The 27104-nt window shown below is 51.8% G+C and overlaps 1 protein-coding gene across 1 annotated transcript; it reads right to left on the bottom strand.

The window, feature by feature from the left end:
* Positions 1-139: 139 nt before the first annotated feature.
* On the bottom strand, positions 140-27104 carry VSIG10L2 (V-set and immunoglobulin domain containing 10 like 2). Its single transcript, XM_059719946.1, has 13 exons — positions 27092-27104; positions 25786-26133; positions 20684-20773; positions 18364-18639; positions 17531-17806; positions 15965-16225; positions 14510-14770; positions 12589-12879; positions 11459-11773; positions 6444-6566; positions 5809-5833; positions 5341-5474; positions 140-4856 (listed from the first exon to the last, which is right to left on the bottom strand). The coding sequence occupies exons 1-13, from the start codon at positions 27102-27104 to the stop codon at positions 4747-4749; spliced, it is 2523 nt and encodes an 840-aa protein (XP_059575929.1). The 3' UTR covers positions 140-4746.

Raw genomic sequence — 27104 nt, 5'->3', positions numbered from 1 at the left:
TGCAGTCCTCCATACATGGAGGCTCCATGACCAGGAACAGAACGCCAACCTGTATGTACATGGCGTTTTTGGCACTTGGGCAACATGGCACAAGTGCCCTGCAGACAACCAAATCTGAACACTTAGCCAGTCAGGAGGGGAAAATAATGTAACCCTTGTGTCTGCTTTGCTCGTATTAATTTTTATTTACTAATTTCTCAGTCCACGGCACTGGGACTTTCTGCAAAAAAGGGAAGTTCAGTCGCCAGTCCTGAAATTGTAAAGGGGAAAGCAAAGTGTGCATGCATGTGTTTGTCTGATACATGAATTGGTCACCTTGCTTCCTTCTGGTGGATAACTAACAGGCAGGGCCCCTTCTCTTGGGGTCCCTGCCCGCAGATTCAGGCTGTTGTCTGTTTGGGTAAATACCCCAGTGACCAGTTCTACGCATGGGCTCTCCACGCTGGGAGGTGGGGAAGGGCTCCATGCTGAAAGCTATGGCAAACGTCTCTGCACTCCCACTGGAAAGCTTTAGAGCCAGAAAACAGTGCATTGCTCCATGGCAGACGGACGCTGTTCCCCAGCCCAGTCCCGAGTGATGATGGAGCTCTCAGCTTCGGTCAGGGTCTTGTTTGCTCACAGGGCTCCTTGTTCCAGCTACTTATTGAGTCTTTTATCAGACTGTGCTTGTTCACAGAAACTGAGGGAGGCCCCAGATTCCTCGGCAGATGAGCCAAGCAGGGTGTTGGTTCCCGCAGCGCGTCTGTAGGAGACAATGAAAGGAATGTCTCCTAGAGCAAGGTGGCTGCTGGAGTCCCATGCTCAGTGGCCAGTGGATTAGGAGCATTAGGACTTACCAGGATGCAGTCAGCAGCACTGTTTGCATCCCCCCTCAGCCTCTGTCTCCAACCTTTCAAACAAAGAGCTGAACAAACAGCATCCTCATCAACCCAGCCCACTCCCCTTGCCCCTTCGTCAGGAGGATGCAGTCCCAGCCTCCCCTCTGTGCCCACACAAGCCAGGCTCTAATTAACTTGAGAACTGCACAGCTCCACTGGCTGATGGACACAGGGGCAGCTCCACCTGAGTTTACAGAATGGCTGGAGGAAGGAGAGCGGTTAGTGGCAGGGCCTGGAGATGCTTCCCCAGCACGGTGTGGAGCTGAGCTGCTGTGTGGTGGGACAGAGCAACACTGGGAGGAGTTTATTAGTCACCGAGTGCTAAATGAAAGATGTGTGTGGTGTCAGATGGGTTGGCACCTTCTTGGAGGGTAACAGCAGACACCCCACAATCAGGACTTGAAACCCAGCCCCCTTCAGGAGCCTTGCTCCTGGCCTGAGCTGTTCACAAGGATGCAGGTGCAGACCCGTTCCCACTCCCCACCTCTAGCCCAGAGGAACTGCCCTCCATTTAGGGGCCTGAGCCAACCAGGGTTGGACAAAATATAGAAGTGTAGAACTGGCCGGGGCCTCCTGGGCCACAGAGTCCAATCCCCTTCTCAGAGGCAATCGCTAATGCAAGGAACCCCCGTGTTGCCCCTCCAAACCTCCCACACAACCTCAAGGCTCAGCACTCGAAACACCAGGAGCACCCTCACGCCTTCCAGGGAGCTTAGGGCACTGCCATTGTGCCAGCAGGGAAGTTGTTGGTTCAGAGATGCTCAGAGGATCCTAGGAAGAGGACCATGCCCAGGCTTCAGAGACAGGTGAAACCCCCACAGTCACTGTCAGTCCAATCTAGGGAGAGAAAATTCCTCCTTGAACCTAAATTTGGTGATCGGACTGACCCTGAGTGGAAGCACTTGGAGTTTACTAAGTACCAGCAGGAGCATTGGTGCACCTCAGTCCAAATCCCCACCTAAGCGGTGACCAACATCCCAAATTTCAGAGCAAAGCATAAAATGAAAATAAAACCAACAGAAGTCAACTTCATTCACAAGGGGGAAAAGTCCTTCCTTGTCACTACAAGCAACCAGCAAATGCTCTGAAGCATGAGACCACTATCTGTGTTCCAGTTTTTTTCCACATCTTTGACTCTTTTTCTTTCAGCAGATTCACTCTGCACTGAAGAACCTGAGCTAGTCCCTGTTATTCACTGTGCTACAGTATTGGATATCTTTTCATTCCCACATGGGTTTTAAATGCCTTTGAGTTAACCTTGGAGCATGCTGGATACTGGCCATACTGGCTGTGGGTGGTTGCTGCCCCTAGCCCTGTCCGGTGAACACACAGGCATCTCTTGCACAAACACTCCTTAGAGACATGGGTCCTGTGGAGACTGACAGTCAGGATGAGCACCAGGCCTGTAACTGCTTCTCAGAGCTTTAGACTGGCCACTCCTTCAATGGAGATAACAGTGCCCACCTTGGTAAAAGGCATGAAATAGCACACTTGGTGGCAGCAACCCCTTCCAGGAGTCCTCTTCAGCTGGAAGATCCCAGCATTGTGAAGGCTTGGCAGGCTGCAGGCAGCCCCCTGGGACATCCCTCCCCGGCTCAGCAGCTGGGTGGTGGAGGACGGTACTTGGGTCAGCAGTTAACAAGCACAAAGCAAGTGGCTCTTTGGCAGTGCCACAGAAGGTTATTGTCTGCCTTCTCCAGCTCCAGCCTGAGTGACCCAGGCTGTGATGGCACTGGCAGCACTAGGGGCTTGGGATAAGCAGTGGTTAGGAAAGGAGCAGGGGGCTGGTTGGCTTCCTGCTGTACTAGCCTTGCAAGGCTGAGAGCCATATTTAGCTGTGTTAGTCTGAAGTTAAGTAAGGCTAGGGATAAACTCAAAAAGCCTGAGCCTGAATTGATTCAACCTTTGCAGGTTAGTCTAACCTGGCTAGGCTGAACCAGTTTCCAACCATACAGACATTCTCTCTGGACCGAGGAAATTCAGGCACATGCCTGCAGTGGCTCAGGCTGGAAGCCAGAGGGGAGGGGAGCACTAGAGCAGCCCTCCCTTCCCTTGCAGAGCTGAGCTGAGTGGGGTATGGCCAGGCCCCAGCAGGGCTCTGACTATAGAGGAGTGTAAACCCCCAGCCTGCCTGCAGTCCCAGGCTTTTCCCAGCTCGCTGTTCAAGGAGTGGGAGTGTTGCCAGACCCCGGTCCCCTGCTAGCACTCTGAGGCAAGGGGAGGGGGTGCAGTGCACACATCTGTTGATGATACGGAGCTTTTCAATCTCCCTCTCTGCTTCTGTATCCTGTCCGCAGCAAACTGACAGGCAAGCAAGCCTCCCTCAGGCCTTGCAGCTATACTAATATGTATTCCAGGTCCCTCCACTCTCACTTGCATCCTTTTGGCTCCTTCCTGCTGGAGAAGGAAATGCTTCTTCCTCTGCTCGCATTTCCCCATAGAAATGTCAACATTGCCCAGATATGCTGAACTGGGCCTGGGTAGGGTAAAGGAGAAGGGGTTGCTGCCTTTCTCCAAAGTGTTGCTTACACATCAGAGTTAAATAAAAATTAACTGAAAATTAAAGCCAGCTCCCCAGAGGAGAAGGCAGAGGCAGCTATTTTGTATCCGCTAGACTCCTAAGGCAAAAAGCAAAAGCCCATGGCAGACACTGGGGGAAAGGGGTTATGTAACAGGAGACCCCAGAATGGGAACTCAGCTCTGCCCTTTAAGAAAGAAAGGACTCCTGAGATGTCTGCAGAGGTAATAAGGACAGCTCTGCAGGCACAGGGAGCAGATTTCCAAGAGTTCAGCTTTAGGTGAGTGGCTGGATTTGTGAACATACACAGGCTGTTCCCCCCATCCCCAGCTAGGCCTAGTGCGCCTGTCCCACCCTGGCTCTGGTCAAGCATGGAGGGATGGACCATACTGTACGCTGCAGGAGCTGGTGGCAGCTCATCTGCAAGGTGTGCTTTCAAGAATAAAACCCTTGCCCTGCGTGCAATATGTGGCTGAGTTTGGGGCATGCTCCTTCTACCTTCTCAGTCCTATCTCCCCTGCTCTGTGCTGGAAAGGTTCACAGGTCCAGATTATAACAGGTTCCACTCAGCTTCCATTAAGCATGTGACAGCCTGTAGGGCCTAAAGGGAGGGAGGTGTCTGCAGAATCTCAAGGGCTTTTACAGAGTGCTGGTGTGGTTTGCTGCCATCCTGGACCCAGATGCCTGCCCACATGGTCCCTCCTCTGATCTGTTCAGTGACCCTAGAGCACTAGACTGCAAAGCAAAGAACTGGAGTAGGAAGCAGCTGCTGGTGTAATGGGGGTACAGAAATGCCACTGGTGCCAAATGGTGCTTGTCTCTGTCAGTACAGGGGGCTGGAACGCACCCTGGCTCTAGTTGATAGGCCCTGCTTTATTGTCCAATGAAGCCCCATGTTGCCCTACAGGTTCAGTCTGCATGTCCACATGCAGCTTCCCATCATCACTCAAGAGCCTGCAGAGGGGAGCAGGTGCTTTCCAAACCCTCTGCACAGGACCTGGGTCAGGCACTGCGGTGCTTTGCACAGTGAGCTGAGCTATGCAGTTGGCTTGCCAGGAAGGCGCTGCCCTGCTGATCAGAGGGGAGAAAGGCATCTTACAGTGTCTGTCTGGCGGTTTCTCCATGCATTGAGCTCCACCTCTAGGCTGTGCTTTGGTTCCCACCTGTGGTGTGTCCCAGGCAGAGCCAGCATCTCCGTAAGATGGGGCTGTTTCACCCTCCTCCTCCTACAGCAGCCAAGTTATCCCAGTCCTGCTCTCAGGTCCTCCCAGCTCCCCTTCCCCATATCTGACTGCAGACCACCTTCCAGGAGGTGTTGCTGGGCAGGTCTGGCAGGGTTCCCACCAGTGTTCACGAAGTAGTGGTCACGGTGATTGTAACTTCAACTGGGGCATCCTCAGCAGCGACTTCTGGAGCTGAAGGAGTCTCCTTTGTCATGGCAGATGGTGCTGAACTGCCCTCTGCAAAAAGTAGGAACACACATGCTCAGGGAGTCACTCGAGGAGCAGACTGCTGCACCTCCAGGGGCTTTGGTGAGCTGTGGAGTTAGCAGGCATCGCTGTATACCCTATTGCCCTCCTATAGCAGCCCAGGTGCTCTGCTAGCCCATGGCTAGACCATGCATTGCATCCAGGCATAAGCACCTTTAACCCTCCTGCTCCAGGGCCCAAATCAGCCACTTTCCTGGGGCTAAGGTTATTCCATAACTGGTCCCTGCTTTTGGGTCTCCTGTCCCATCTGATCTTGGTTCCTCAGGGAGGCAGGGCACTAAACTTGCGCAGCTACCTCCATGCAAAGGACCCAAAGTCTCCTTGCCTACCATTTGCAGCTGTCCTGGTAGCAGGAGGATCCAGACGTGGATATGTGTGAAAGACAGGCTCCTCCCCGCACAGCCCTGTCTCCAAACAGATCAGCATCACTCACACATGTGTGCTCCCCAGTTACCTGCTGATGCCTCTACCACAGGGGCAGCAGAGGCTGCTGTGCCGCTGAGCCCCTCGCCTCCTCTGTCTTCCACGCCTGATGCAGTCTCAGCGTCTTCTGGTGTGCTGATGTGCTCACGTACCTCCAGGCCAGCCCTGGAGAGCAGTGGATCATATGCAGCTATTGGAACAACCCCTCCTGGCGCTCCAGCCATGCAAGAGGAGGGATATGGGGCAGGGGAGGAACCGCCAGTGAACCGGACCCTGGCAGTATCTTGAAGGCAGGGAGGGGCTAAGTGGGAGCAAGGGCATGAGCACAGTGGGGAAGGGGGCGATGAGGCAGAGGGGCTGCAGTAGGGGAAGGGGCTGCATGGGGTGGGGAAGGAAGAGGCATGGGGGGGGAGGCCTGGAAGGGAGAGGGTCACAGTGAGGTTGGGCACAGCTGTGAGGGGTGGGGGGGGGTGGGGTGGGGGCTGTCTGTGCCACTTACATTCGGAGGAGCATGTCGTGCAGCCCTGGGGAATAACATAGGGAAAGAAGCTGTTGGTCACAACAGACCCTTGGCCACATACCCCTCCCTGGCCGCACTCCTGAGGTCAGCACTAGAGTCCTGCCTGGCACGGGGTCAAAGCTTCCATGGAAGTGAGGGCACAATCCTTTGAAACCATGGCTAGTGGCCATGCATCCCTGTCCTGGGCCATGAAAGCCTTGACACCTCTCTTTGGCCATATGATGGGGAAGTTTACTTACCTCCTCAGCCCCTGCACTTGGCTCTGTGTCATGGGAGCAGCAGCCCTCTGCCTATTTACCTTCACTTGGCTTCCTGTCCATTCAAATTCTGGTCAGCCTCAAGGTCTAATTGCCTTATAATGTGGCCTTGCGACACCATGGCTAGTGGCCCAGTCCAGCTGCACAGCTTAGTCCCCTATGTCCCCTGTCCTAGCCCCATGCCCTCTGCTGCACTTGCCCTTAGTCCCTGCTATGTCCCTTGTCCTAGCCCCATGCCCTCCTCTGCACTTGCCCTCCCTGACCCATCGCTCTCTGCCCACAAGCAGGCCCCACAGGATGGCTGCCAGGGCCCCTCACCCAGCTGCAGGGGGGTCCCCAGCCAAGCCCACCACTCACTTGGGTTGTTCGCACGGTTCCGGATGATGTACTGAAACACCAGAAGAGAGAGAACTGTCGCCACTATCATCCCTGCCACCGCGGCCCCAATCACGGCAGGGTAGGCGTTGAAAGGTGGATCAGCTGGAAGAGAGTAGGCTAGTGCTCAGCATAGTGCAGCCGGCGCAAGGGAGGTCGGTGTGCCAGAAGCCCATGCGAATGGGGAGGGTGGTAGAGCTGTGGTTTAACTGCCCAGCTGAGGGCCATGACACAGGCTGTACAGCTCCCTGCTGCAAACGGCTTCAGCCTCAGATGCCTCAGGCCAGCTAAAGGGGTTGGTTGTACACACTGGTGTAATGCTTCACTGAGCTCCTGTTCCAGCTCTCCTGTCAGGAGGCACCCCCAGCTCAGCGTGCAGCACTGTCCAGGCTTTGCTATGCTGCAGTGTCAGTGGAAGCAATGTCCTCCCCGAACAAGGACCTCTCAGCACATCACCAGTAGGAATTAACCCTCACAAACCCTCCATGAAGGAAATGGTATAATCTCCTCCTCAGCCTGAAGCACAGAGGCAAGGAGACTTGCCAAAGGCCATTTAGTGAGTCAGTGGCAAAGCACAGACCCCAGGCATCAAGCCCGCCCTAGACCTGTGCTTCAACCACTGGAGTGAAGCTAGTCCTATTGAGGGCGCTGGTCAGAGGTCACAACATGGAAGAGATTCTGGGCATGTATTTCCTCCTGTGGGAGCTCAGATGCATAAAGAGCACCCCAACATTGAAAGTGGGTATTTTGTTCAAATTGCTAGGTCACTCCTCATGCCAGCTGGGGTCACCATGGGCTCCTGCCCCATTCTTTGATTAAAACCTAATGCAACAGGTTGGATCTGTGCAAAGATAATTCAGTGCATGACACTCACTCCTTCTCCCTGAGGGCTGCTTGCAAGTTAGTGCTAGGCAATTTTATGAGCTGGGGAATAAAGAGAACATGGGTATCCTGATTCCCAGCCCATCTGCCTCTCTGCGGTGCCACCTGCCCACATGGCCTGTTGGCTGAAAGATGAGGGTATCAGTGGCAGGAGTGATGCCATTGGACTGGCAGACATAGCGGTGGCAGTGCAGGGCAAGCTGCCCCTGTATCCCCTGCCATGAGAAGAGTAATCATCAGCTGCTTTCTTTTTCTATCTCAGACTCAGGTGAGCAGCCACCACACCCAGCACCAGCCAAAGGAGAGAGTGTTTAGTTTTCACTGTAGCTCATATCTCTTCAAACAAGAGCCATCTCTGATGGCATGGTTGGTCCTGCAGAGCACTCAAACCTCCCCCAGCTCCTCCAACTCTTGTTAACATGAGGGAGTGGCCAGATCAGACTGAAACACTGGGTTCAGTCTGCACAGCTACATGGTCAAGAGAAGTCCTTTTGAAGGCATTTGTAGATGGCTCCCATGCCTAGTGGTGCAGCTGGACACAGTGGTGGCTCAGGTCTTTCTCTACACTCAAAGCCATGGTTCTCTTGCCCTGGAGCACCCCGGGCAGCCCTGTACAGATGACCGAATCTTCCCGTGACCCGACCTCCTGCTGCCTGCTCTGCTCTGCTCCGACTGGGGAGCCCTCTGAGGCAGGACTGTCCTGCATGGTGCATATTGAGCATCTCAGAGGCACTGCGTCCCCTCCCTGCAGTGAGGATCCCTCTGCGAGAGAATTACTGCGATTTTAAATAAACTCTCTTCAGCAGCTGCTCCTGGCCCTTCTGCTCTGCCGTGGGCTCCTTGCTGCAGAGGCCCCATCTGGTTTCAATATCAGCTGTTTTTTCAGAAAAATCACTCATTGTTTTCTTTTGCATTTCATTTTCATTTTGCACCTTACATGAGCCGTCCCCAGCTGAACTCAGGCATATTTCCACAGCTGTTGTCCTTGTGGAGAGCTCAGCCACGGCTTTTCGCATGGCTTCAGCATGGTCTGACCAGAACTTACAGCACCAAGCTGTCAGGACCTCTGATTTCCATTCCCAGCTCTACCACTGACTAGAAGAGCAGGCTGGAGTGCCAGTAAAATTCCTGGCCTATGTTTCAGTGTCCCCATCTGCACAACGACTCTTACCTTCAGGGAGGAGAGAGCCATTTGGTTTAAAGCTTGCCCATGAAAGGGACCAGAGAAGGACAAAGCATCATTATGTTTTCCATCTGCAAAGCAAGGGTTTGCTCTTCCTTCTCTTGTGTAAAGAGCTGTTGCTTCAGCCTCTCTCCTGCTCACATCCTCCACCTCCAGGATACACTGGTGAAGATGAGCACTCAGCTAGGATGATCTAGTTGGGGATGCCCTGCTTTGAGGAGGGTTGGACTAGATGACCTCCCCAAGTCCCTTCCAACCCTCATTTTCTGTGATTCTATGATTCAAACTAGCTCCCTGCTGGAGGCTCCCTAGGGTCATGGTGCTGAGAAAGATCTGAAAATATGTCCCTATCCTGAAAAGTGACTTGGTCAACACTGCAGCACAGCGGTCTGTATTCAGTTTATGGGTAAGAGGATGGTTTCCCTAACTGCCCTCCCTGCAAACTCTGCCTGAAATGTGAGGATGAACGTAGACAGACAACACCTAAGCTGGTATAATTTGCCCTGTGGAGAGTTAACCCTTGACCCTGTAAGAGGCACTCTACACCACATGAGTGTAATCTTGCTGCTACATTTTTTTACACTGGTGCAATGATTGTGGAGCAGGCTGCAGCTCCCTCTCCAGCACTGAGCTGGCTCTAGCAGGGGCACTGACTTGAGCTGTCAGCTCTTTGGGGTCAGGCTGTTCGCTCCTCAGTGCTACCACAATACAAATATTAATTGTTACACTTCTCAGGCCTTTCTTTGGTCTCTACAGCCATCATATTTGAGTGGCAGGTGCTGGGGAAGATACTTGGAGGTGACTTAATTGAAAAGTTTACGTCAAAATTTTAAAATGGCTTTTCAGCAAAGATTAAGTATTTTTGTGAAAATCCAGCACAATATTTGCACAACATTTCTTTGTCAAAACAGAAATGTTTGTTTGTTTTTTGATGAACCCCTTCCCCAAAAACTTAAGGAAAAGTTTGACAGAAACCAACATGTTCTTTGTTTTCACCAAGGGTTTGATCTGGAACAGAACTCACTTCTAGGAAGCAGGGAGGCAACATGTTATAGTCACTTCTCAGGGCAGAGCTACACTTGAAAACGATTGTCCTTCTCCAGGGGTTGCAAGGGACTTTAAACCAATCCTTTAAATAATGGAGCCAAGTGTGGTAGGAAATGCCCAGACCTTTCTCTGAGCCAAAGTGACTTAGAGCATTCTCCTGTTCTCTTTCCTGCTTAGAGCAAATGCAGCATGTGGGATGGTATGTTGCACATTAGTGACACCAAACCAAATTGCAGCCAGCATCAGGGCTTTCAGAAGTCAGACAAGCAAGCAGAGTAATTTCTTGGTGACGATATCTGGAGATGCGGGGTGAGGCACACTTCCCAGGAAGGGATTATAGTTGGCAGGAAAGATTAACCAAACTGCCGTGCAATTAAGATAATGAACCGATGGGGAACAGAAATGACAATCATATTAAACCTTCAGATAAAAGTTCTCTTCCAGATCACACTGTACAGCTCCAGGGACCAGAATCCACTCCTGATCTCGTATGCATCTGGAGCAGTTAGGACAATACAGGATGAGAGCGGGAGGTTGGGCCAAGCAGAAAGCAGAGGGAGAAGCAAGAAGAGCAGAATGAAGCCCAGAGGGTGGAAGGCAGAGGCCTGGAGAGAAGAGAAGGCAGCAGGAGTTCTTCCTGGTTATCCTGACTCCTTCCCAGCCCTGGCATCCTATTGCCCTGGATCTCCTCTTATCCAGCCATGACTTAGGAGTGAGCTAAAGAAACAGGTACTGAACTGAACCTCACAACTGAGAGAAAAGCCTTGACCTGTAACTCCATGAGGCATCAGTGCTCAACCCAGGAAACATGCCAGCCCAGCTCTCACATTCATGTAGCATGCCCTTGTTTCTGGGGTAGCACATTTTCTAGAGGTCCATGTAGCGCCCTGTCCAACTACCCACTTCCAGGTGAGTCTGCTTGGTGCTGCTCCCCAGCAGCTATTACTGCTGGAGGGCAGAGCCCTGGGCCTGAGCCCTCTTAGCAATGCTCAGGAGAAGCCGCCTCGCCCTGCTCAAGACCCTCCAGGAAGAGCCTGGCTTCCCAGCCTTCTCAGTACCATTCTGAGGCCTCAGGGCATCTGACTAAATGTTCTGCTGGGATCCTGTCCTAACCAACAGCATCCTGGTATTGCACTCATGGAGCTCCTCTCACTGATCCACTGCCATCCCTCAGTCCTAATTCACAGCTGCCCCTGTCATTCCAGCCCTAGGCTCTTCTCCCAGACCCCTTGCGCTGCGTTGGCAAGGACCCGACATTCTCCAAGTCCAAAGCGTTTGGTGTCTGTGAGCAGTTGTACCCAGCACCACAAAGGATCCTGTTCCTGACAACATGTAGCAAGGCTGATGAACAGATCAGCGCTGTCACATCAGGTTGTTCCCACACTTCACCTACAGCAGGCCCTGCACCACACTGACCTGTACAGTTGAGCTACACCACTCCATGCACACCAATGCAATTGCTTTGCCCATGCCCCAAGCTCCCAACACTTCCCAGGTAATGGGAGAAGGCCAGGCCTGGATATCCCATTCAGCCTGTCCTACCTGTTGCAATTCACATGAAGGCACAGCGGTATGCTCTCCTGTCCTTTCATCTTGATGTGACAGGGATCCTCAGGGAAGGGGAGGGGTGTTCAGATAAATAGGGCTCAGATGCAAACCTGCTAGGTTCTTTCTTTCTGTCCAACTGGAACAAGAAACAGGGCTTCCAGGCACAACCTCACTCTCCACAGTCCAACATGCTCCACCCAACAGGATCCCCACCAGGTATCCCAGCCCCATGGGACGGGATGGGGTTCTAGACACCTGACCTATGGCTGTGGATCAGGGCTGCAGTAGGGGCCCTGGCAGAAGGTCCAGGGACCCAAAACTGCCCTAGTCACTTCACCTGGTGTCTTCATCTCGGAGGGGTGCCCGGTGGTGCGGTGGTTGACAGCCAGGATGCGGAAGGCATACACCATTGCCGGGTCCAGGCCGCCCAGCCGGTGGTCCCGGATGTCAGGCTCGATGTCGCTGGCCACAGTTTCCCAGAGGCTGTCCACTGACCTGGACGAGTTTGAGAAGGTTCTCTTTGTGTCTCGCCGCTGGACCATGAAGCCAGTGAGGTTCCCTGAACCCTGCGTCACCCACTCCAGCTGCACCTCGGTGCGCTGCCGGGTGTACATCAGCTTGCTGATTGTCACGTTGGGGGGCACCGGGTACTCTGCAGGTAGACCAGGCATCAGCTTTGCATCCAGATACTCACAGCCCTGCACAAACATCCCCACACAGACCCTATACTGTCATTCATGGGCTACATACACAGACATGCACACACACACACACACACACACACACAGCCACACACACACACACACGTGTATTTGTACAGGCACACACAGACCCTGCACAGCTGCACATACATGGCATGCAGATGTGCACAGCATGCACACTTCATTTCAAACACACTATTGCTTTCTCACAGGCTCTCTCTTTCTTCTCAGTCTCTCTTTCTCTCATCAACATGCATGCACACTTACTCAGTTCAGTGTCTAATTAGCAGATTAGGCAATAAAATGCTGCACCTGCCCAACTGACTTCAGAGTGAGAGGCGCCTGGCTCAGCCTAGTCCCTGGAGCCTGGGCAGTGCCAGAGCCCCCATGACTTCACTCACTGTCATGGAAACTGAAAGGGCAAATGGAGCAGGAAACCCTGGGATTTGCAGTCCCCATCACCCCACAGTCCTTGGGGAGTCCAGCAGCTGGATGCTGTCATTGTTCAAACTTCCAGCAAGCTGCATGCAAAACAGACCAGCAACTAACCCAGCCAAGACAGCTCCTTCTGTCCCCTGACTCCATCCTGTCTCACAGGTCCCCAGCACAAATGTAACCCAATTCTCCAGCCCCAGAGCCTCAATACACTTCCCCTTTGCCTGCCCTCACCGCATTCTGTTCCCTACAGCTCCCAGCCTGCTCTTGTCCCTTGTCCCTCTAGCCCCAGCTATTGGACATGGCTCTATGTTTCCCAGGGACTTCTTACTTTTCACATGGAGGCTGATGGGGAGGCTGGTGTTGCCCACAGCATTCACGGCTGCACAGCGGTAGGTGCCACTGTCACTCGGCCACTCCGTGTCCCGGATGGTCAGCTTGAACCAGGTGCCACTCTGCTGCAGCCTATATTTTTGAGCATCTGGTCTGATCACTTGGTTCTTGTTGTTGTACCAGAAAACTTCAGAGCCCAGATGGGGCCCTTGCAGCATGCAGCCCAGCTGGACCTCGTCACCTTCAAATAGCGACACCTCAGTGCTCTCCGCCACCAGCCTGGGGACTTCTGTACAAAAAGAGGGTGAAAGGGAAGAGCAGCTCTGGTGAGAAGGGGTCTCTGGGGCAGTACATTTCAGTCTGAATAGAGCTGGGGTAAAGGTGGCCCTGCTTATCACATGGGACTAGGGCATGTCACTCAGAGCTGACAGCTTCAGCAACCAGAAGTCATATGTACTATCTTATGGTTGAGATGAGGTCTGCAGAGCCAACCTGGCCTGGGGGAAGAAGTTGGGTTCTGTCCCTATGACCCTGTAAAAGCAAACTCATGCTAAGGAGAGAGGCTAGCCTCTGTCCCTGGGACCTCTGAAGAGCTAGTCTAGCCTGGGGACAGGGATCTGCGGTGAATTCTGGATCTGGAGTCAGCAATGGGTTTGTTCAGTAATGTCCAGTTGAGGGGACGAATGCCAACCCCTGCACTTTCTGAGCAAGGGTCACTGGAAGGAGGGGCCTACTGAGCCCTCATGACAATTTGGGAATCAATGAGAGACATGGGCAGATCCAGGACTGTGGCCAGAGCATATGGGCGTACCCCCTTTTGCAGTGTGGTGAGAGACAACTGATGTGGAGGGCCTTGTAACTGTTCTTACAGTGGCTGTATAGAGCAGAGCTTCACTTAAAACTTCAGCCCAAATGCACCCTCCCTTCTGCCACGTGACAGATAGCCAGCGGCACATGCACAGGTGTCAAGCATGCTGGCAAGCTGCCCCCACCTGCTGTACTATGTTCACATGGCAGCCTCCAGCCACTAGAGAGCCCTGTACTTCCTGACACGGGAGCAGACCTGATTGCTTCCAGCACAGGGCAGCAGCGTGTGCATGCACACATGGACGTGCTGGAAGGAGTGAGTGCTCCCATTACATGAGTATCACAGTGACCCCAGCATCCAGCTCAAGACTTGTCTTTGCAGCTACACTTAGTACAAGCCCCGAGTGCTGGGGAAAAATGTTGGCCTAAGAATTTGATTGGTTTCATGGCATGGTTTCTACCTAAAAGCTACTTGTTCCCTTGTGCTGTATTTCATCCTTGTTGGCTCACGAGGGAAGGACCAAACTCCATGCTCCTACAAAGGGTCCCTGTTCTCTGCTGCTGCCGGTGTCCACACCACCCACATGCGCACCACATCAGCCCTGGGAAGTTGGTTCACCTCCACCAGTGAAATGTGTTTGAAGCAGAAATAAAGAATCCAGAAAGCCAGGGCCTAGGCAGGGTGGTTTGTACTGGAGGAATGAATTTTCTGCATCAGTAATTTGTGTGTTTATCTCATATCATGCCCTCACTCGGCTTGCAGGAGCCTGTGAGTTTTGGCATTGCCATAAATGTGGAGCTGGGTCCACATAAGCATCACTCAAGCTTGAGGGAGCTTTCTCCAAAACTCCATTGGCTTCATGCCGCAGGCTGTGAGCTGGATCCACGGGGGCTCCATTTTCAGTGCTGTGGTGAACATACACTGCCACTCACTCAACTAGAACATGCCTTGGCTGCTTTGCCCTTAATGTCCTCATCTGTTCCCTGATGATCCAGCCTCCCCCCATCCTCTCAGCATGTGGTTTGCCAGTGATTTCACTAATGAGACATGAGCACTTGTCATGCCACATCATTCCTTGTGAGCACCTCTGGACCGGGGCTGGCCTGCTTACCCAGCTGGATGCGGCACTCTATTGCTCTGGCCCGGAGAGGGTGGGCTGCGATGCAGGTGAACTCCTTGCCACCCAGGCTGCTGTTGGACTTCATGACGTAGATGTTGCTGGACTGTTTCAAGCCTCCCAGCACATGGTTCCTCCAATCTCTCCACCAGAGTGTGACACGGGGCATCCCCCCTTGCCAGTTGCAGGATAGCATGAGGAACTCATTCTGCTTGGTGGCCATAGCAGAACAGGTGGGGTTCCCACCAGGGGCCCCTGCCGGGGCAGAGCAAACAGTATCTTAGAGACAAACATCCCTGACCATGTCCAAATCTGACCCGAACAGACCCTGTGCATCCTGGCAGGTAGGACCCCCAGCTTTCTGCTCACCCCAGCTCAGCCCAGACAGCTGGTGGCCTAAGCCAGCTCAAAACCTCTGGTGACAAGGGCAGAGCCATACAATGTACAGCCCTGATTTACAAGCTGCCCCTAATGCTCCTAGAGCTTGCTCAGAGTGCCCTGTGAGAGTAGAAATGGGTCCAAAGCTCAGACCACTGCAAAGACAAGATGCCAAGGCTCAGCCAAACATATGTGGGACTCGATTCTTACAGATCCAGGCCTCAACAGGCAGTGTATGGCACAGTCCCTCAGGACTTGAGTTATCTTGTCATGACGGCAATGCCTGGTGATAAAGGGAGCAGGAAAACTACCCAAAGTCCCTAGTGCTCCTGAAGTGCAGGGCATCTGCTTCATAGACAGTATTTTCTTCAGAACCAAAACTGTTTCACGTTTCCCATGAATGGGAAATCCCGATACAATTTCATTCTGAAAACAGTGAAACAGCAGTGCTGCACCACCATCAGGGAGACCGACAAGCAAGCCAGCCCTGCTTCCAAGGCCTGTGTCTTTAGAAGAGTCCCTCCAGAGGACTTCTAAATAGCTGGGGTCCCAAAGTTTCCAGTGTTCCCTGCTTTGCAGCACAGGAGCTAGGTGTCCTGTCCCAGGGCCAGGGGCCCCAACCCAACCAGCTTTATTTCACACTCATGGAGACACCCCTGGCTGTCCTTTGAGGATCCCAAGCCCCAGTTTGGTGGCCTTGTACCTGCTTGGTGCACATAACAGCTTCTGCAGCTTACACCAAGGACATGCCTGGCTCACAGAACCTTTCACCCAGTCTGTTCGTCTGAAGCCACAAGTATTTATCTCTTAGCACCATGTTGGCTTGTGGCAACATGATGGAGAACATCTGAGAGCCACCATTGCATTGTGCAAGATGACTATGTGATATGCAGAGCAAGGGGGCCTCTGCAGGTTTTGGACAGGATTTGGGGGCCTGTCAGCACCTTGCAAACAGAGCTCCTTAAAAGCAAAGTGATTTTGGAATTACAGGGCTGGGTAGCAATGGTGTTATTTTTACCCACAGTGCAGTTTTCCTGGGCTTAGCTGGGTACAAAGGGTGATGGTACTTACAGACAGTGGTCTTGCAGACAGCCTTCTCCCCGATTCCTGGGTGGAAAGCCAGGCAGGTGTACATGCTGCCATTCTGGATGTCCATGCCTCGCTGGATGCTGGTGGCATTGGAGTAGGCCACCCCGGTGTTTGCTTCCTGGCTGGATTTCACCCACCGCAGCTGCACTGGGGGGAACCCACCAGGCCACAAACATTGCAGAGCAATGTCCTGAAAATTGGAGGCAGGGAATGGAGTGCAGCTGGGCTTCCCATGGGGCTGATCTGTGCATGGGCAAACACTGAATCAACAGCAAAAGGAGCTAGCAATGCCAATAATAATATGGGGGCCACCTGCAATGCAGCTTTCCTGCCCAATGTTGCCATAAGGACACAAGGGGCAGAGAGCTGGACCCAACACCCTGAGCTTCTCTGTCACAGCACATCCGGCCCAAAAAGGGTCTGCTCTGCCCAGCACATGGTTCCAGGGACACTTGCTGACAGTGTAATCCAACAGCAGCTCTTCAGGCAGTTGACAAGTTGTGAGTATCATATTCAGTCAGCAGCTTCCTCTGCTGACACCACTCTCTTCACCCTCATGATCCCCTGCCTGTTACCATTCACCCAGTCCCCATGGCTGATCCTTCCAGCTTTCTGCTCTGGGACGAGTTTCCTGCCCATTTCCTAGGATCCGTACACAACAATTCTTCCATCCCACACCCCCAGCTACCCAACCTGTCCCCCGGCCTCCCCAGTAGGTACCACAAAAGGGTGCCAATGGGCTCTCTCCAAAAATCCGCTCCTTCACATGGCTGGGGAGTGTTTGAGGCCCAGTCTATGTGAAGGAAGAAGAGACCAAGAACAAAGCTGCTGGAAAAGGGGTCTCAGGACGTACAAGGGATCACATTTTCCCCAGTCTCTAGACAATCTGACTAGATTTGTGAGGATCTAAGTGCAGTGCACATCCCAGAGATGCATCAAAGGAGCCCTTCCAGGCAAAAACTTGGGCTACAAACCAAGTGGACACTTCTGCACAGCTATCCAACACTGCAGGTGCTGCAAATATCACTGAATACTCCCTCTTCCATGTGATAAATGGCTAGATGACCGGCTGGGGTCACTCACAACACAACCCCTCTGCTCTTGCCAGGCAGCCCCAGGCAGGCTAGAGGAGTCTGACCTGAAAAAAACAATGCCTTCACCTACATGCAAGACAGCACAGTGAACACCACTGCCAAAGGGCTACTGGGATCCCCTGCTCTCTCCACATGCTTTACACCTTGAATATTGTTGGCTTTTCTCACAAGGGGACTTTTCTGGTGTCTCACTGAACAAATCCCCAGACAGAAATATCTTGATTTAAGAGGACAGATGGCCCTCTTTATGCCATCTGCTAAATCCCTTCAGCATTCTCCTGGTACCTCCTTACCTAACAGATAGCCAGCTAGATGCATCAGAAAGAAAGGAAGCAAGAGTGGGGGAAGATGCAGCAGACAGAGGAAAAGAGACAAGGCAGGAATGTGGCTGCACTCTGGAGAAAACACATGTGGGCAGGATGCATGGCCCCTGGGAGAATCACACGGTACTTACAGTAGACGGTGAGGATGATGGTGGTCTGAGTGCGTGTGTTGAGGTGGATGTTTTGGGCCAGGCAAGTGTAAGTGCCTGTCTGAGCCCGGGAGATCTTGGCTATCACATATTTCTGGCCAGAGTAGACCTGAGAGCTGTTGTAAAACCAGAGATAGTGGCTGGGTGGGTTAGAAGAGGCCAGGCAGGTCATGATCACCTCCTCCTGCTCGTTAGCTGAGAAGCCGTTATGGTTAATAGCAAATGGCTCAATACTGATCACAGGTTCATCAGGGCCATCTGAAAAGCAAAGGAGGAGGCCAGTAGCAATAGGCCCCGGACAAGGAAGGGCAGGAGCTCTGCTCAGATGAATGGTCAGGAACTGGGCTTTTTAACTGGATTGCAGTGGTCCGTGAGTGGGACACGGTGGGTTCCTCATGAGACCCTTTGGAAAGCATGGCCTAGCAGCGCTGGGGCAAGGCGGGGTTATGCCTAGTGTGGGTGGGCCAGATTCTTGCTCTTGTTCTAAATCCTCAGTCCCCCTCAGATGCCCAAAGAGCCTCAGGCTGACATGATGATGCTAGTGCCATGTGCCAAGAAGCATCTGGGAAGCCAGCCCAAAGGGTCATGCCTCAGAAGCTGACTGAGGGGCTTGCGGGAGAGAGGGCTGGAGAGGCCTGCTTCATAACAGGGTTATTTTCCCAGTTCTGGGAGATCCTGAGCATGCTCTGGACCCAGAGGCCATAGCAGGACTTACAAATAATTTGCAGGAATGGGCCCTAGAAAGGATAATTTGAGATCTTGCCAGAAATACAGTGGGGAGAGGGTTGTTGACACTGTCAGTGCTGACAACTTACAAATGACATCAAGATACATGGGCTCGCTGGTCTGGCTGTTGATTTCATTGTGGGCAGTGCAGGTGTACCAGCCCATGTGTGTCCGGTTGGCTGACATCAGGTTCAGCAGGCCACTGGCAGTTTCAGCCACAGTCCCTGTGCTGTCCCGACTGGTGTAGTGGTGCCAGGAGTACCTGAGCAGGGGTGTCCCCTCCTTCACAGAGCATGTCATCACGATGCCCATACCTTCTACTGGTGTAGAGTTGTTCATTTGGAGGAAGGGCTTTGAAACAGGAACTAGGAGAGACCAAGAACAGGGTTCAGATGTGATTTAACCCATCAAATGTGGCCCCTTTATTCATGTTGCCACACCAAACCACCTCTCCCCATCCTGCTGCGCCCACAGGCCCTTCATTCTCATAGCCCATTTGACTCCAGACCAGCCTGCCCCTGCCTGCTCTGCCACCCACCAGGATGGGCCGTTCCAGGCTCTCCAGTCCATTCTTTTCAAATCTAGCCTTTACTGTTCTAAACCAACCAGTGATAATGATGTTACTTGCACATAGGGCCCTCTCTACACAATGTGACAAGGTGCTAGAGAGAGGACACTGGCTAGCAAGGGCAGGAAGGTTCGGAGGGGCATACAGGAGGCAGGCGCAGCTCAGGTCCTCATAGGAGAAGCCCTTTACACTGCAGCCACTGAAGAACCCGTCTCCCCAACAGACTGTGGCTTAGGAGGTCGCAGGGGAGAGGGAGGATGGGGCAACAGGAAGGGGTTGTTACAGCACTGCAGAGAAAGACTGTGTGGGGTATGGTAGGGGACAGCTTTGCCCTGACCCCCTCAGGGAAGCCAAACTCTAATCCCATCTTGCCTCACCTGGTGAGACTCCTGCAGGGCACCCAGAGCTCTGTATCCAGGGTTGGTGCTTGCTCTCGCTGGACTTTGCTCTGCCCAGCCCCTCAACCACAGAACTCCATGAGGGATGTTTTTAGCATCCAGCCCATCCCCCTGTGCTCTGGCATCACAAAGACTGACTGTTGGTAACGTGCCACCATCCTGGTGTCCTTGTAAGATCCTAGGGGCCCACTGTCTGGTTGCAGGGTTGCCAACACTCACAGTCTTGTGATATTTGGTGTTTCTCATAAAGCACCAGCTCTTGGAGTCAGACAACATGTGACTCTCAGCCTTCATTAGCAAAAGTAAGTGCCTCATTTGTGAGCTGAGAAGCAACTCCTGCAAACTTGCCTCAAGAGACTTCGGGTCCTGGCAGATGTTAATTCAATCGCACGACTGAGATCTGACAGATTCTATCCAGGAGCCCAACATGCACATGTCCTGCCCTGCCAGACACGCAGGACACAAAATTTATGGGGTCCAGGATAAAATTTGTCAGATCCCTGGTGCATGCCCAGACCTTCAAAGGGCACCATGAGAAACACCACACCAGAAACCAAAGCACCCTTTCAATTTGCCAGCGTGTGGAGATCCTGGTATCAGAGAACCATTCCCTGATGTTGGGCTCCCCATGAGCTCAGACATTCAAAAGCATATCAGGGAACCAGTCCCTGATGCTGGGCTGCCCAGCTTGCTTTTAAACATGCCAGTGGGGTGCTCAGCACCCCATGGAGCCACATCCCAGTACCAGGTTTCCAATGCACCCCGGGTGGCAGCATCCTGGATCTGGGGGCTGCCCCCTGCCAGTCCCCCCAATCAGCTGATCAGTGGGACCCAGGCAAGGGGAAACACCTTATCTGGAACAATGTGGCAGCCTCCTGGGAGCCTAAGAAAGGGGAACAGCTCCCCAGGCTCAGGCTCCAAGGTGCTTGCATGCTACACATTTAAATTAAACTGTAATACTAACCAGTCACAAAGATATTCCACATTAAATTTCTTGCATGTGTGGCATGTTGCAATTTATCACATAGTTGACAAGTTAATTGTGAGGTAAATGCAATGTGTGTCATGGGGCCCCAGAAACTGGATGTTAAATACAAATGGATGGCAGCGCTGCTAGGCTGGGCTGAACCTGGCAGATATAAAGTGGCACAGAACTTCTCATTATTCCTTGGCTACAGGGAATGTCCCTGGGAGCTGTCGGTATGCCCAATATGGTTGTACTGAGAGCTAAAAACCCTGAGAATACAAGCACATATCATGACATTGACAGTGACTCTCCACATGTCACAGCACTGACTTCAGCATAGCATAGGGGTTCCTGAGCCAGCACTACCTGGCTAGCACAGGCATCAGTAGGAGTCTACCCATGGCAGCACTGAGCTCAGCCCAGACAAATTTACCCAGCTTCTTAGACAGGGTTTGCAGCTTGGCTGCTCCTGGTACCTGTACCTAGTTTAAACTGCAGTGTGGCTACAAGCGCCACATCACACAAGCTGGTGTCTGTGATGGGGTGCAGCTCCAGCTGGCCCTTCCCTGCACACAGTCACAAGCATGAGGCTCACAGGTACCTCTGTTTTCCAGTGCTGAGACCAAGCTTTGCATCACTCAGCTGCTGCGATCAGTGCCTGAGTGCCCACAACACACTGAAAACCTCAGCAAGGTTGAAGCAGAGGTGTGCTTGTGTGGGTAGGTGGAAGGGGGAAAGGATGAGCATCTCCCTTCTGCTGAAAAGTGCCACTCCTGCTGGCAAGGACTCTGCTTCTAGGTCCTCAGTTCCCAATGCTCAGGGCCTGGTTTCAGAGGTGCTGAGCAACAGCACTCATAAACATAGCTGAGGGCAGCTGCAGGTAGAGTCCTCAAGACACCCATAGTTCTCCTTTGCCATGATGAGTACAAGGCAGCTGGTGAGCTGAGACCACTGCCCATCACATGCACCAAGTCAGTCTAACTTAAGTCCTCTCTCAGCCCGTATCCCCCTGTTGTTTTGCGTCCAACACTTTGATATTAAATTCCCTCAGAGAGGGACCATTTTTCTGTTCTGGCACCACCTAGCATAACGGGCCCTGGTCTACGATGGGTCCCCCGGGTACCACAGCAAGAGCTGCCCCTCTCTGCAAATCTTGGCTGTAACCTGCTGCCTCGAACTCTCCCTGTGTAAAAGGGATATGGATCTTCCCTCCCTGAGGGCTGCCAAGTTCTGCGAGCTCCTGTGGGGCAGGCACCCTGCATGTGAGTATTCCTGGAGCAGGGCCAGATCCACCAGCTCTTCCTGCAGTCTATTTTTCCCATTGACTGATGAATAAACCATCCCCAAAACTATAGAAGGGAACAAATTGCAAATCTGTCTCTAACAAGGCATTACTTTTCCAGCTCTAACTGCTACCTCCACTTTTACTTTCTCCTCTCTTCTACTCCTCTACTAGACCTGAAGCCCTCCCCCCGGCCCCCCTTGTTACCTCTCTGGTGTTTATAGCATACTTGGACTTTAGTCTGAATAAACACCAAGGATGGGGGCTTGTCACCTAATATGGCCTGTAACTTTCCAGCCTTCCACTAGGAGCTCATGAAATACTACAGAGGGACAAGATAACTGGAAGACAGTGACGCAAAGACACCTGCTATTGAAGGACTGTTTGCTTTTGTGGAGGAGGCAGAACCAAGACCAGTGGCTGGATGCCAAAGTGGGATGAATTCAAACTATAAATGAGGCATGGGTTTTTAACAGGGGTGATTAAACCCTTGAACAGACTAACACGGGGAGTGGGGGGCTCTCCTTCTCTTAATGTTTTCAGATCAGGAGTGGGCACCCTTCTTGAAGATGGGTACAAGCTGTTGGGCTCAGTTAAGGGGCAACCTGGTGGAACTAGCCTGTGATACACAGGTCAGACTAGATGATCTCAGGTCCCTGAGATGTGGGGCCTTAAACTCTGGGAGTAAATTTGTGACATGCTCCGCTTCCCACAGGGTAGAGCTAGCAGCTAATCCTGGAAATAACAGCAAGCTGCTGTGCACCCGGGGCGAGCAGGAACACAGCAGTCACTCCAAGTGCAGGCATTTGCTAACAATGAGTGCAGCCACATTCTTCAGAAAGATAATCTCCCAGCAACCAAGAAGATTGTGACAACTGAAGTTAACCTAATACAGGCAGCAGAGCGCATGCAGGTGCCCACACTGAAACAGGCGGCATACAAGGTGCTGCGCCTGGGACATGCCAGAACACACAGCCCCCAGGAAGCAGCAGAAAACCCTGCTCAGACTCTCCCCCCATACCCCCACATGCAGAAATGCAGGGGTTCAGGTACAGCATTAGAGGTTTGCATGCAGGCCTGCCTGGGTGTCAGGAGGCCCAAGCATAGCTACTCATATCACTGAAAGGATCATCAGCTGGCATTGCTTTGCACCAGCATGTGTGATGGAGGCAGACTGCAACACAGCTGCTGGTAACAATACTCTGTACAGCAAGGTCCATGAAGAACTTGACTCTCCTGCTGTCCTCACCCTTGCAGTGTCTCTAACCAGTATCAGTGCCAGACCCATACAGGAAGGCAAACCCCAGGGGCCCAAGCTGATAACGCCAGTTTGTACTGTTGTCCATAAGATGCTAGGGCCAGGCAAGAGTTGCTTTAGTCTCATTTACTCTCCTTCACACAGTCCAGCCCCAAAGGTCTCACTTCAGTTTTGTCTAGGTCAGGGGTGTCCAACCTTTTTGAATGTGGGGCTGGATCATGAATTTTTTATTACCCAGTGGGCCAGTGAGCTACATTCAAAGACCTCATAGGAAGCAGTATCACATTAGGAAGTGATGTCACGTGACCTTCGACACCAATGAAGTTGCAGGAAGTGACAATGAAACAGGTCTAACCAGTTCAAAACTCTCCCTCTATAGCATCCACCTCTGCCAGTGTTCGGGACAGGATACTGAGCTAGATGGACCATGAGGCTGACCAAGCATGGCACTTTTTATGCTCTTATGTTCTTTGGCTGAGCTTCCAAACTATGGCTGAGATTTGCATAAAGGGGTAGATAGGCATGTTACAAAGTTGTCATAAAAGATTTGGAGCCCTCTAAATCCCGTTCATTTTAATGGAAGTTGGCTTTTTGACTCAGCTCTGAAAATCTCAGCCCAAGGTGCCAAATAAGTAAAAATATATTTTGCATTTCTATGCAGTGCATCTATGTGGGGCTCTCCAAGCTTTTTACAAACATTAAATGAACCTCAGGATATCCCTGCTTTTCAGGAGAAATGTGGTGGTGAGGACACTCTGGGAACATCTCTCACTCGCTGTGTGTGATCTGCTTCTACTGTCCTTGGACCACCCTAGAAGGGCCCTTACTGCCTCATTTCCAGTTCAGAGCAAGTAAAGTGTAAGTGGGTAGGAAGGGCTTATTTTCTGGCAGGAGGTTTGAGTGGCTTGAAGCTAGTGAAGTAGTGAATTAGTCACTGACCAGAGTGGGAACACAGTTGTCCTCACTTATTAACATGGCTCCAAGGCCCTACACTGTCTCTGCCTACATGTTGTTCTCATGTCCTCTTGCTTTCCTAAATCTCACGAGAGTAGAGGATTCCCATCATGCCTCCTGGACTGCCATCACCGGATAGCTGTCCCGGTTCTAAGGCTGTGCTTCTGACTCTTTCATGGCCCTTTTCGGGTGCACACCTAGAACTCCGGCTTTTCCTTCCCACCCATTTTGCTGAATTGTGATTATTCCCACAGGGCAGCAATTTAGTTCAGTGGCTATGATTCGGCTTCTCATACAGAGGCAATGACTCTCACAAAGAATGGCATATTTTAGTAGGATAAAAACATTTTGAAGCCAAACAGAAAGCAATAAGCAGTCTTTACTCACATGAGCTTACCAGGTATCAACCACCTGCTACTTGGGTTCCTGGCAGGTACAGACACAAGTTTACTAGCACGTTGTTCCAGAGCGAGTCTCTGTGCCATAGCCCACATCAGATCTCAGATCTAGGGAGCCTGACCCCTCCCCAGCCATAGGCTTGTCACGTTATACCAATCTGCTGGCCGGTGCAGACCCAGCCGGGCTCCTCCCATCCCCAGCAGCATGTGGGAATCCAGGTTCAGCTGCATGCTGCTCCAGATGGGACAGACCCACCCGGGTCGGCACCAGCCAGCAGAAGTGGCAGCAGAGCTGTGTGCTGCTCAGGACTGACCGGCGCAGGTAGGGGGACAGTGCAGCTGAGCCCCTGCTGCTCCGGCTGGGCTCATCCTGTCCCGAGCGGCACATGGCTACTCCTCTTCCCACATGCACTGCATTGGCAATGTCAAGCTGACGCGGTGCGTGTGGGAACCTTGTCCCTTCCCCAGCCTGTCAGAAGCCATTAGGAAGTTGCTGAGGGGCTGCAGGAGGAACAAGGGGTGGGAATGAAAGTAAACCGTGTTTACCTTCATTTCCCATCGCAGCACCGTGGACCACAGAAAATGGTTTGGCGGGCCACATGTTGGACAAGCCTGCTCTAGGTGATTGTTCAGCATTACGCAATAGGGCGGTGCAAAGCTTTGGATCATAATTCAGATTCAGAGATGATTCAGATGATTTAGAGCTGAATCTATAAATCTGAATTGAATCTCTGGAAGCTTTAGGCTTTCTGAATCGATTCAGAAAAGATTACGAGTTACACACAACATGAGTTTTGCTTTCAGAATTTGAGGTGTAGTTTCCCAGAAATCCCTGCATCTATTATCTTTAAACTTGGCACATGTCATGCTCTCAGCAGAGGCTATTATCTCTGCAAGTTTCATCTGAATCAACCAAAAGACAACAAAGTTATAGATATTTCATTGATTCCCCGTTATACTCTATGGCTGAATCTCCGAACCTTCTGAAGCAATTCGGCTGAATTGAATCAGAAAAATGATTCGGCTCTCCAAATCGTATCTCTGGCATCTGAATTGGCTGAATCCAAATCCGAATTGAATAGTTCCCTACTCGCACCGACCTATTATGCAAGGACTTTTACTATTATGCAAGGACTTTGACACTTGGCAGGCTTTGTGGCCTCAGCAGGGGCTATCATCCCTGCAGTTTTCACCCCCTAAGAGTACCTAAGAGAGCAGTCTCCAGAAAGCAGCAGTGCAAGCTCTGTTTTCGGAGGTGTTGAGAATGAGACTGAAGAATGCAGTTGAGACACCTGGGACCTTATGACACTTCTCTATCTCTGACTTTTTTCAAGAAACCATCACTGTTAGGTGCAGCATGGATCCAGAGAAGTATATGAGGGACAGACAAGTGGGGATGCTGTGTGAGGCAGTTGAAGGAGATGACTAGGAATTGGAGTCCAGAATCTGTTCCTGTCTTGACCACTCTGAAACCCTGCATGAGCTACTTCCCCTCCCACAGCCTCAGTTTGCCTGTCTGCACCATGGGGATGCTACTTCACTTCCAAAGGATGAGGCTATTGGGATCAGAACACAACACTATAGAAGGAAGCCCAATGTGATTAATGGTTTGGTTGGTGACTGACTGGGGCCTCTACTTATTCGGCCAAGCAGGATCAGAGAGGATGCTGTCTCCACATCACTTACCCAAAACCACCAGCTCTATGTAGAAGTAGCCAACTCTGATCTCTTCTTCTTCCTCATACATGGCTTGGCACATGAAGTGCCCTTCAGCAGCTGTCTGCAGGTCCCTCACCTCCAGGGTGCCATTTCTCAGGCTCACCTGCCCCAGGACCACAGAAGCCTTCTCTACCTTGGATTCTATCCCATTGCTGATAGCAACAGCCCTGGGGATGAGCGAGCCCTGCTTGGTGAAGCTCCAGAAAACGACCATGGGTGAGACCACGTCGCCACACACCAGCTGTACGGAAAGGCCACGGACTCCTTTGACCATCTGCTCTTCATACTTTGCATCACCAGGGTGGAGTAGCTGAGCTAGGGGTGGACAAGAGAAAAAGCACAGTATAGTATAATGCTTCTCAACCTTTTTAGATTTATAGCACTCACTTTTATTATGATTATGGAAAAGTAATAGAGCAATTTTTCTATTGCAAAGAACTCAGAAAGACCACAGCAGGGCAGAATTTTTTAACATGTGGGGTTTATTCTTGTGAATCATGCTTGCACACCTAACCGTGCTAATGTTACATGGCATCTCATGGCACCCCTGTAAAAATCTCAAAGCACTCCAAGGTATAACATCATCCTACCTGAGAATCACAGGCACAGTGGTTATGGTACTAGCCTATGACATGGGTTAAATTCTTTATTTGGACCTAGACTTATTTGTGGGGAAGTCATTGGGCTTCTCTGGGCCTCGGTTTTTCCCCTTTGTATAGATGGGATCATAATACTTTCCTTGTATTGGCAGAGTTGCATTGTGGGAGGTATTTTGGTCATGGGAGGTGTTTTCAGTAGGTTTTCAAAGGCACAGAATTTAAATGGTGTGTTCCTTAATATCAAAGTTGTGTTTTTCTGGTACATGCACAAGTCAGTAGATAAGCAGTTTCCTCCCTGCTCAGTTCCCCAGGGGAGAGTCCCTATGGCTAAGAGCCTGACTGCCCTGCCAGTCTGACCCAGCATGTGAGCTAGAAAGTTCCCAATTGAGCATCTGGTGCAGCAGCATTCTCACATGCTTTGAACTTGCAGGTAAAGCTCCTTCCTGTTCTTGACTTCCCACAGTACTACAGCTGGGAGTCCCTTGCTGCCCTCAAGAAAATACCACTCCTGGGTATTTCACTTCAATTTCAGGTTTTTTCCTGGTGCATGTGTTTCTCTGATACTGATAACCTGAAATGGATTATCACCAATAATCTTATGCTGGTCCTAATGAGAAGCCCATTGTCAGGGCTGGCTTCACAGACTTCTTTTGCCAGTCTGGTGTTTCATTCACCTTGGCCCTGCAT

This window comes from Alligator mississippiensis, chromosome 16 (assembly GCF_030867095.1).
Source record: "Alligator mississippiensis isolate rAllMis1 chromosome 16, rAllMis1, whole genome shotgun sequence".
NCBI classification, from domain to species: Eukaryota; Metazoa; Chordata; order Crocodylia; family Alligatoridae; genus Alligator; species Alligator mississippiensis.
Note: the sequence above shows the minus strand (reverse complement) of the source record. Positions and strands in the feature narration are given on the sequence as shown.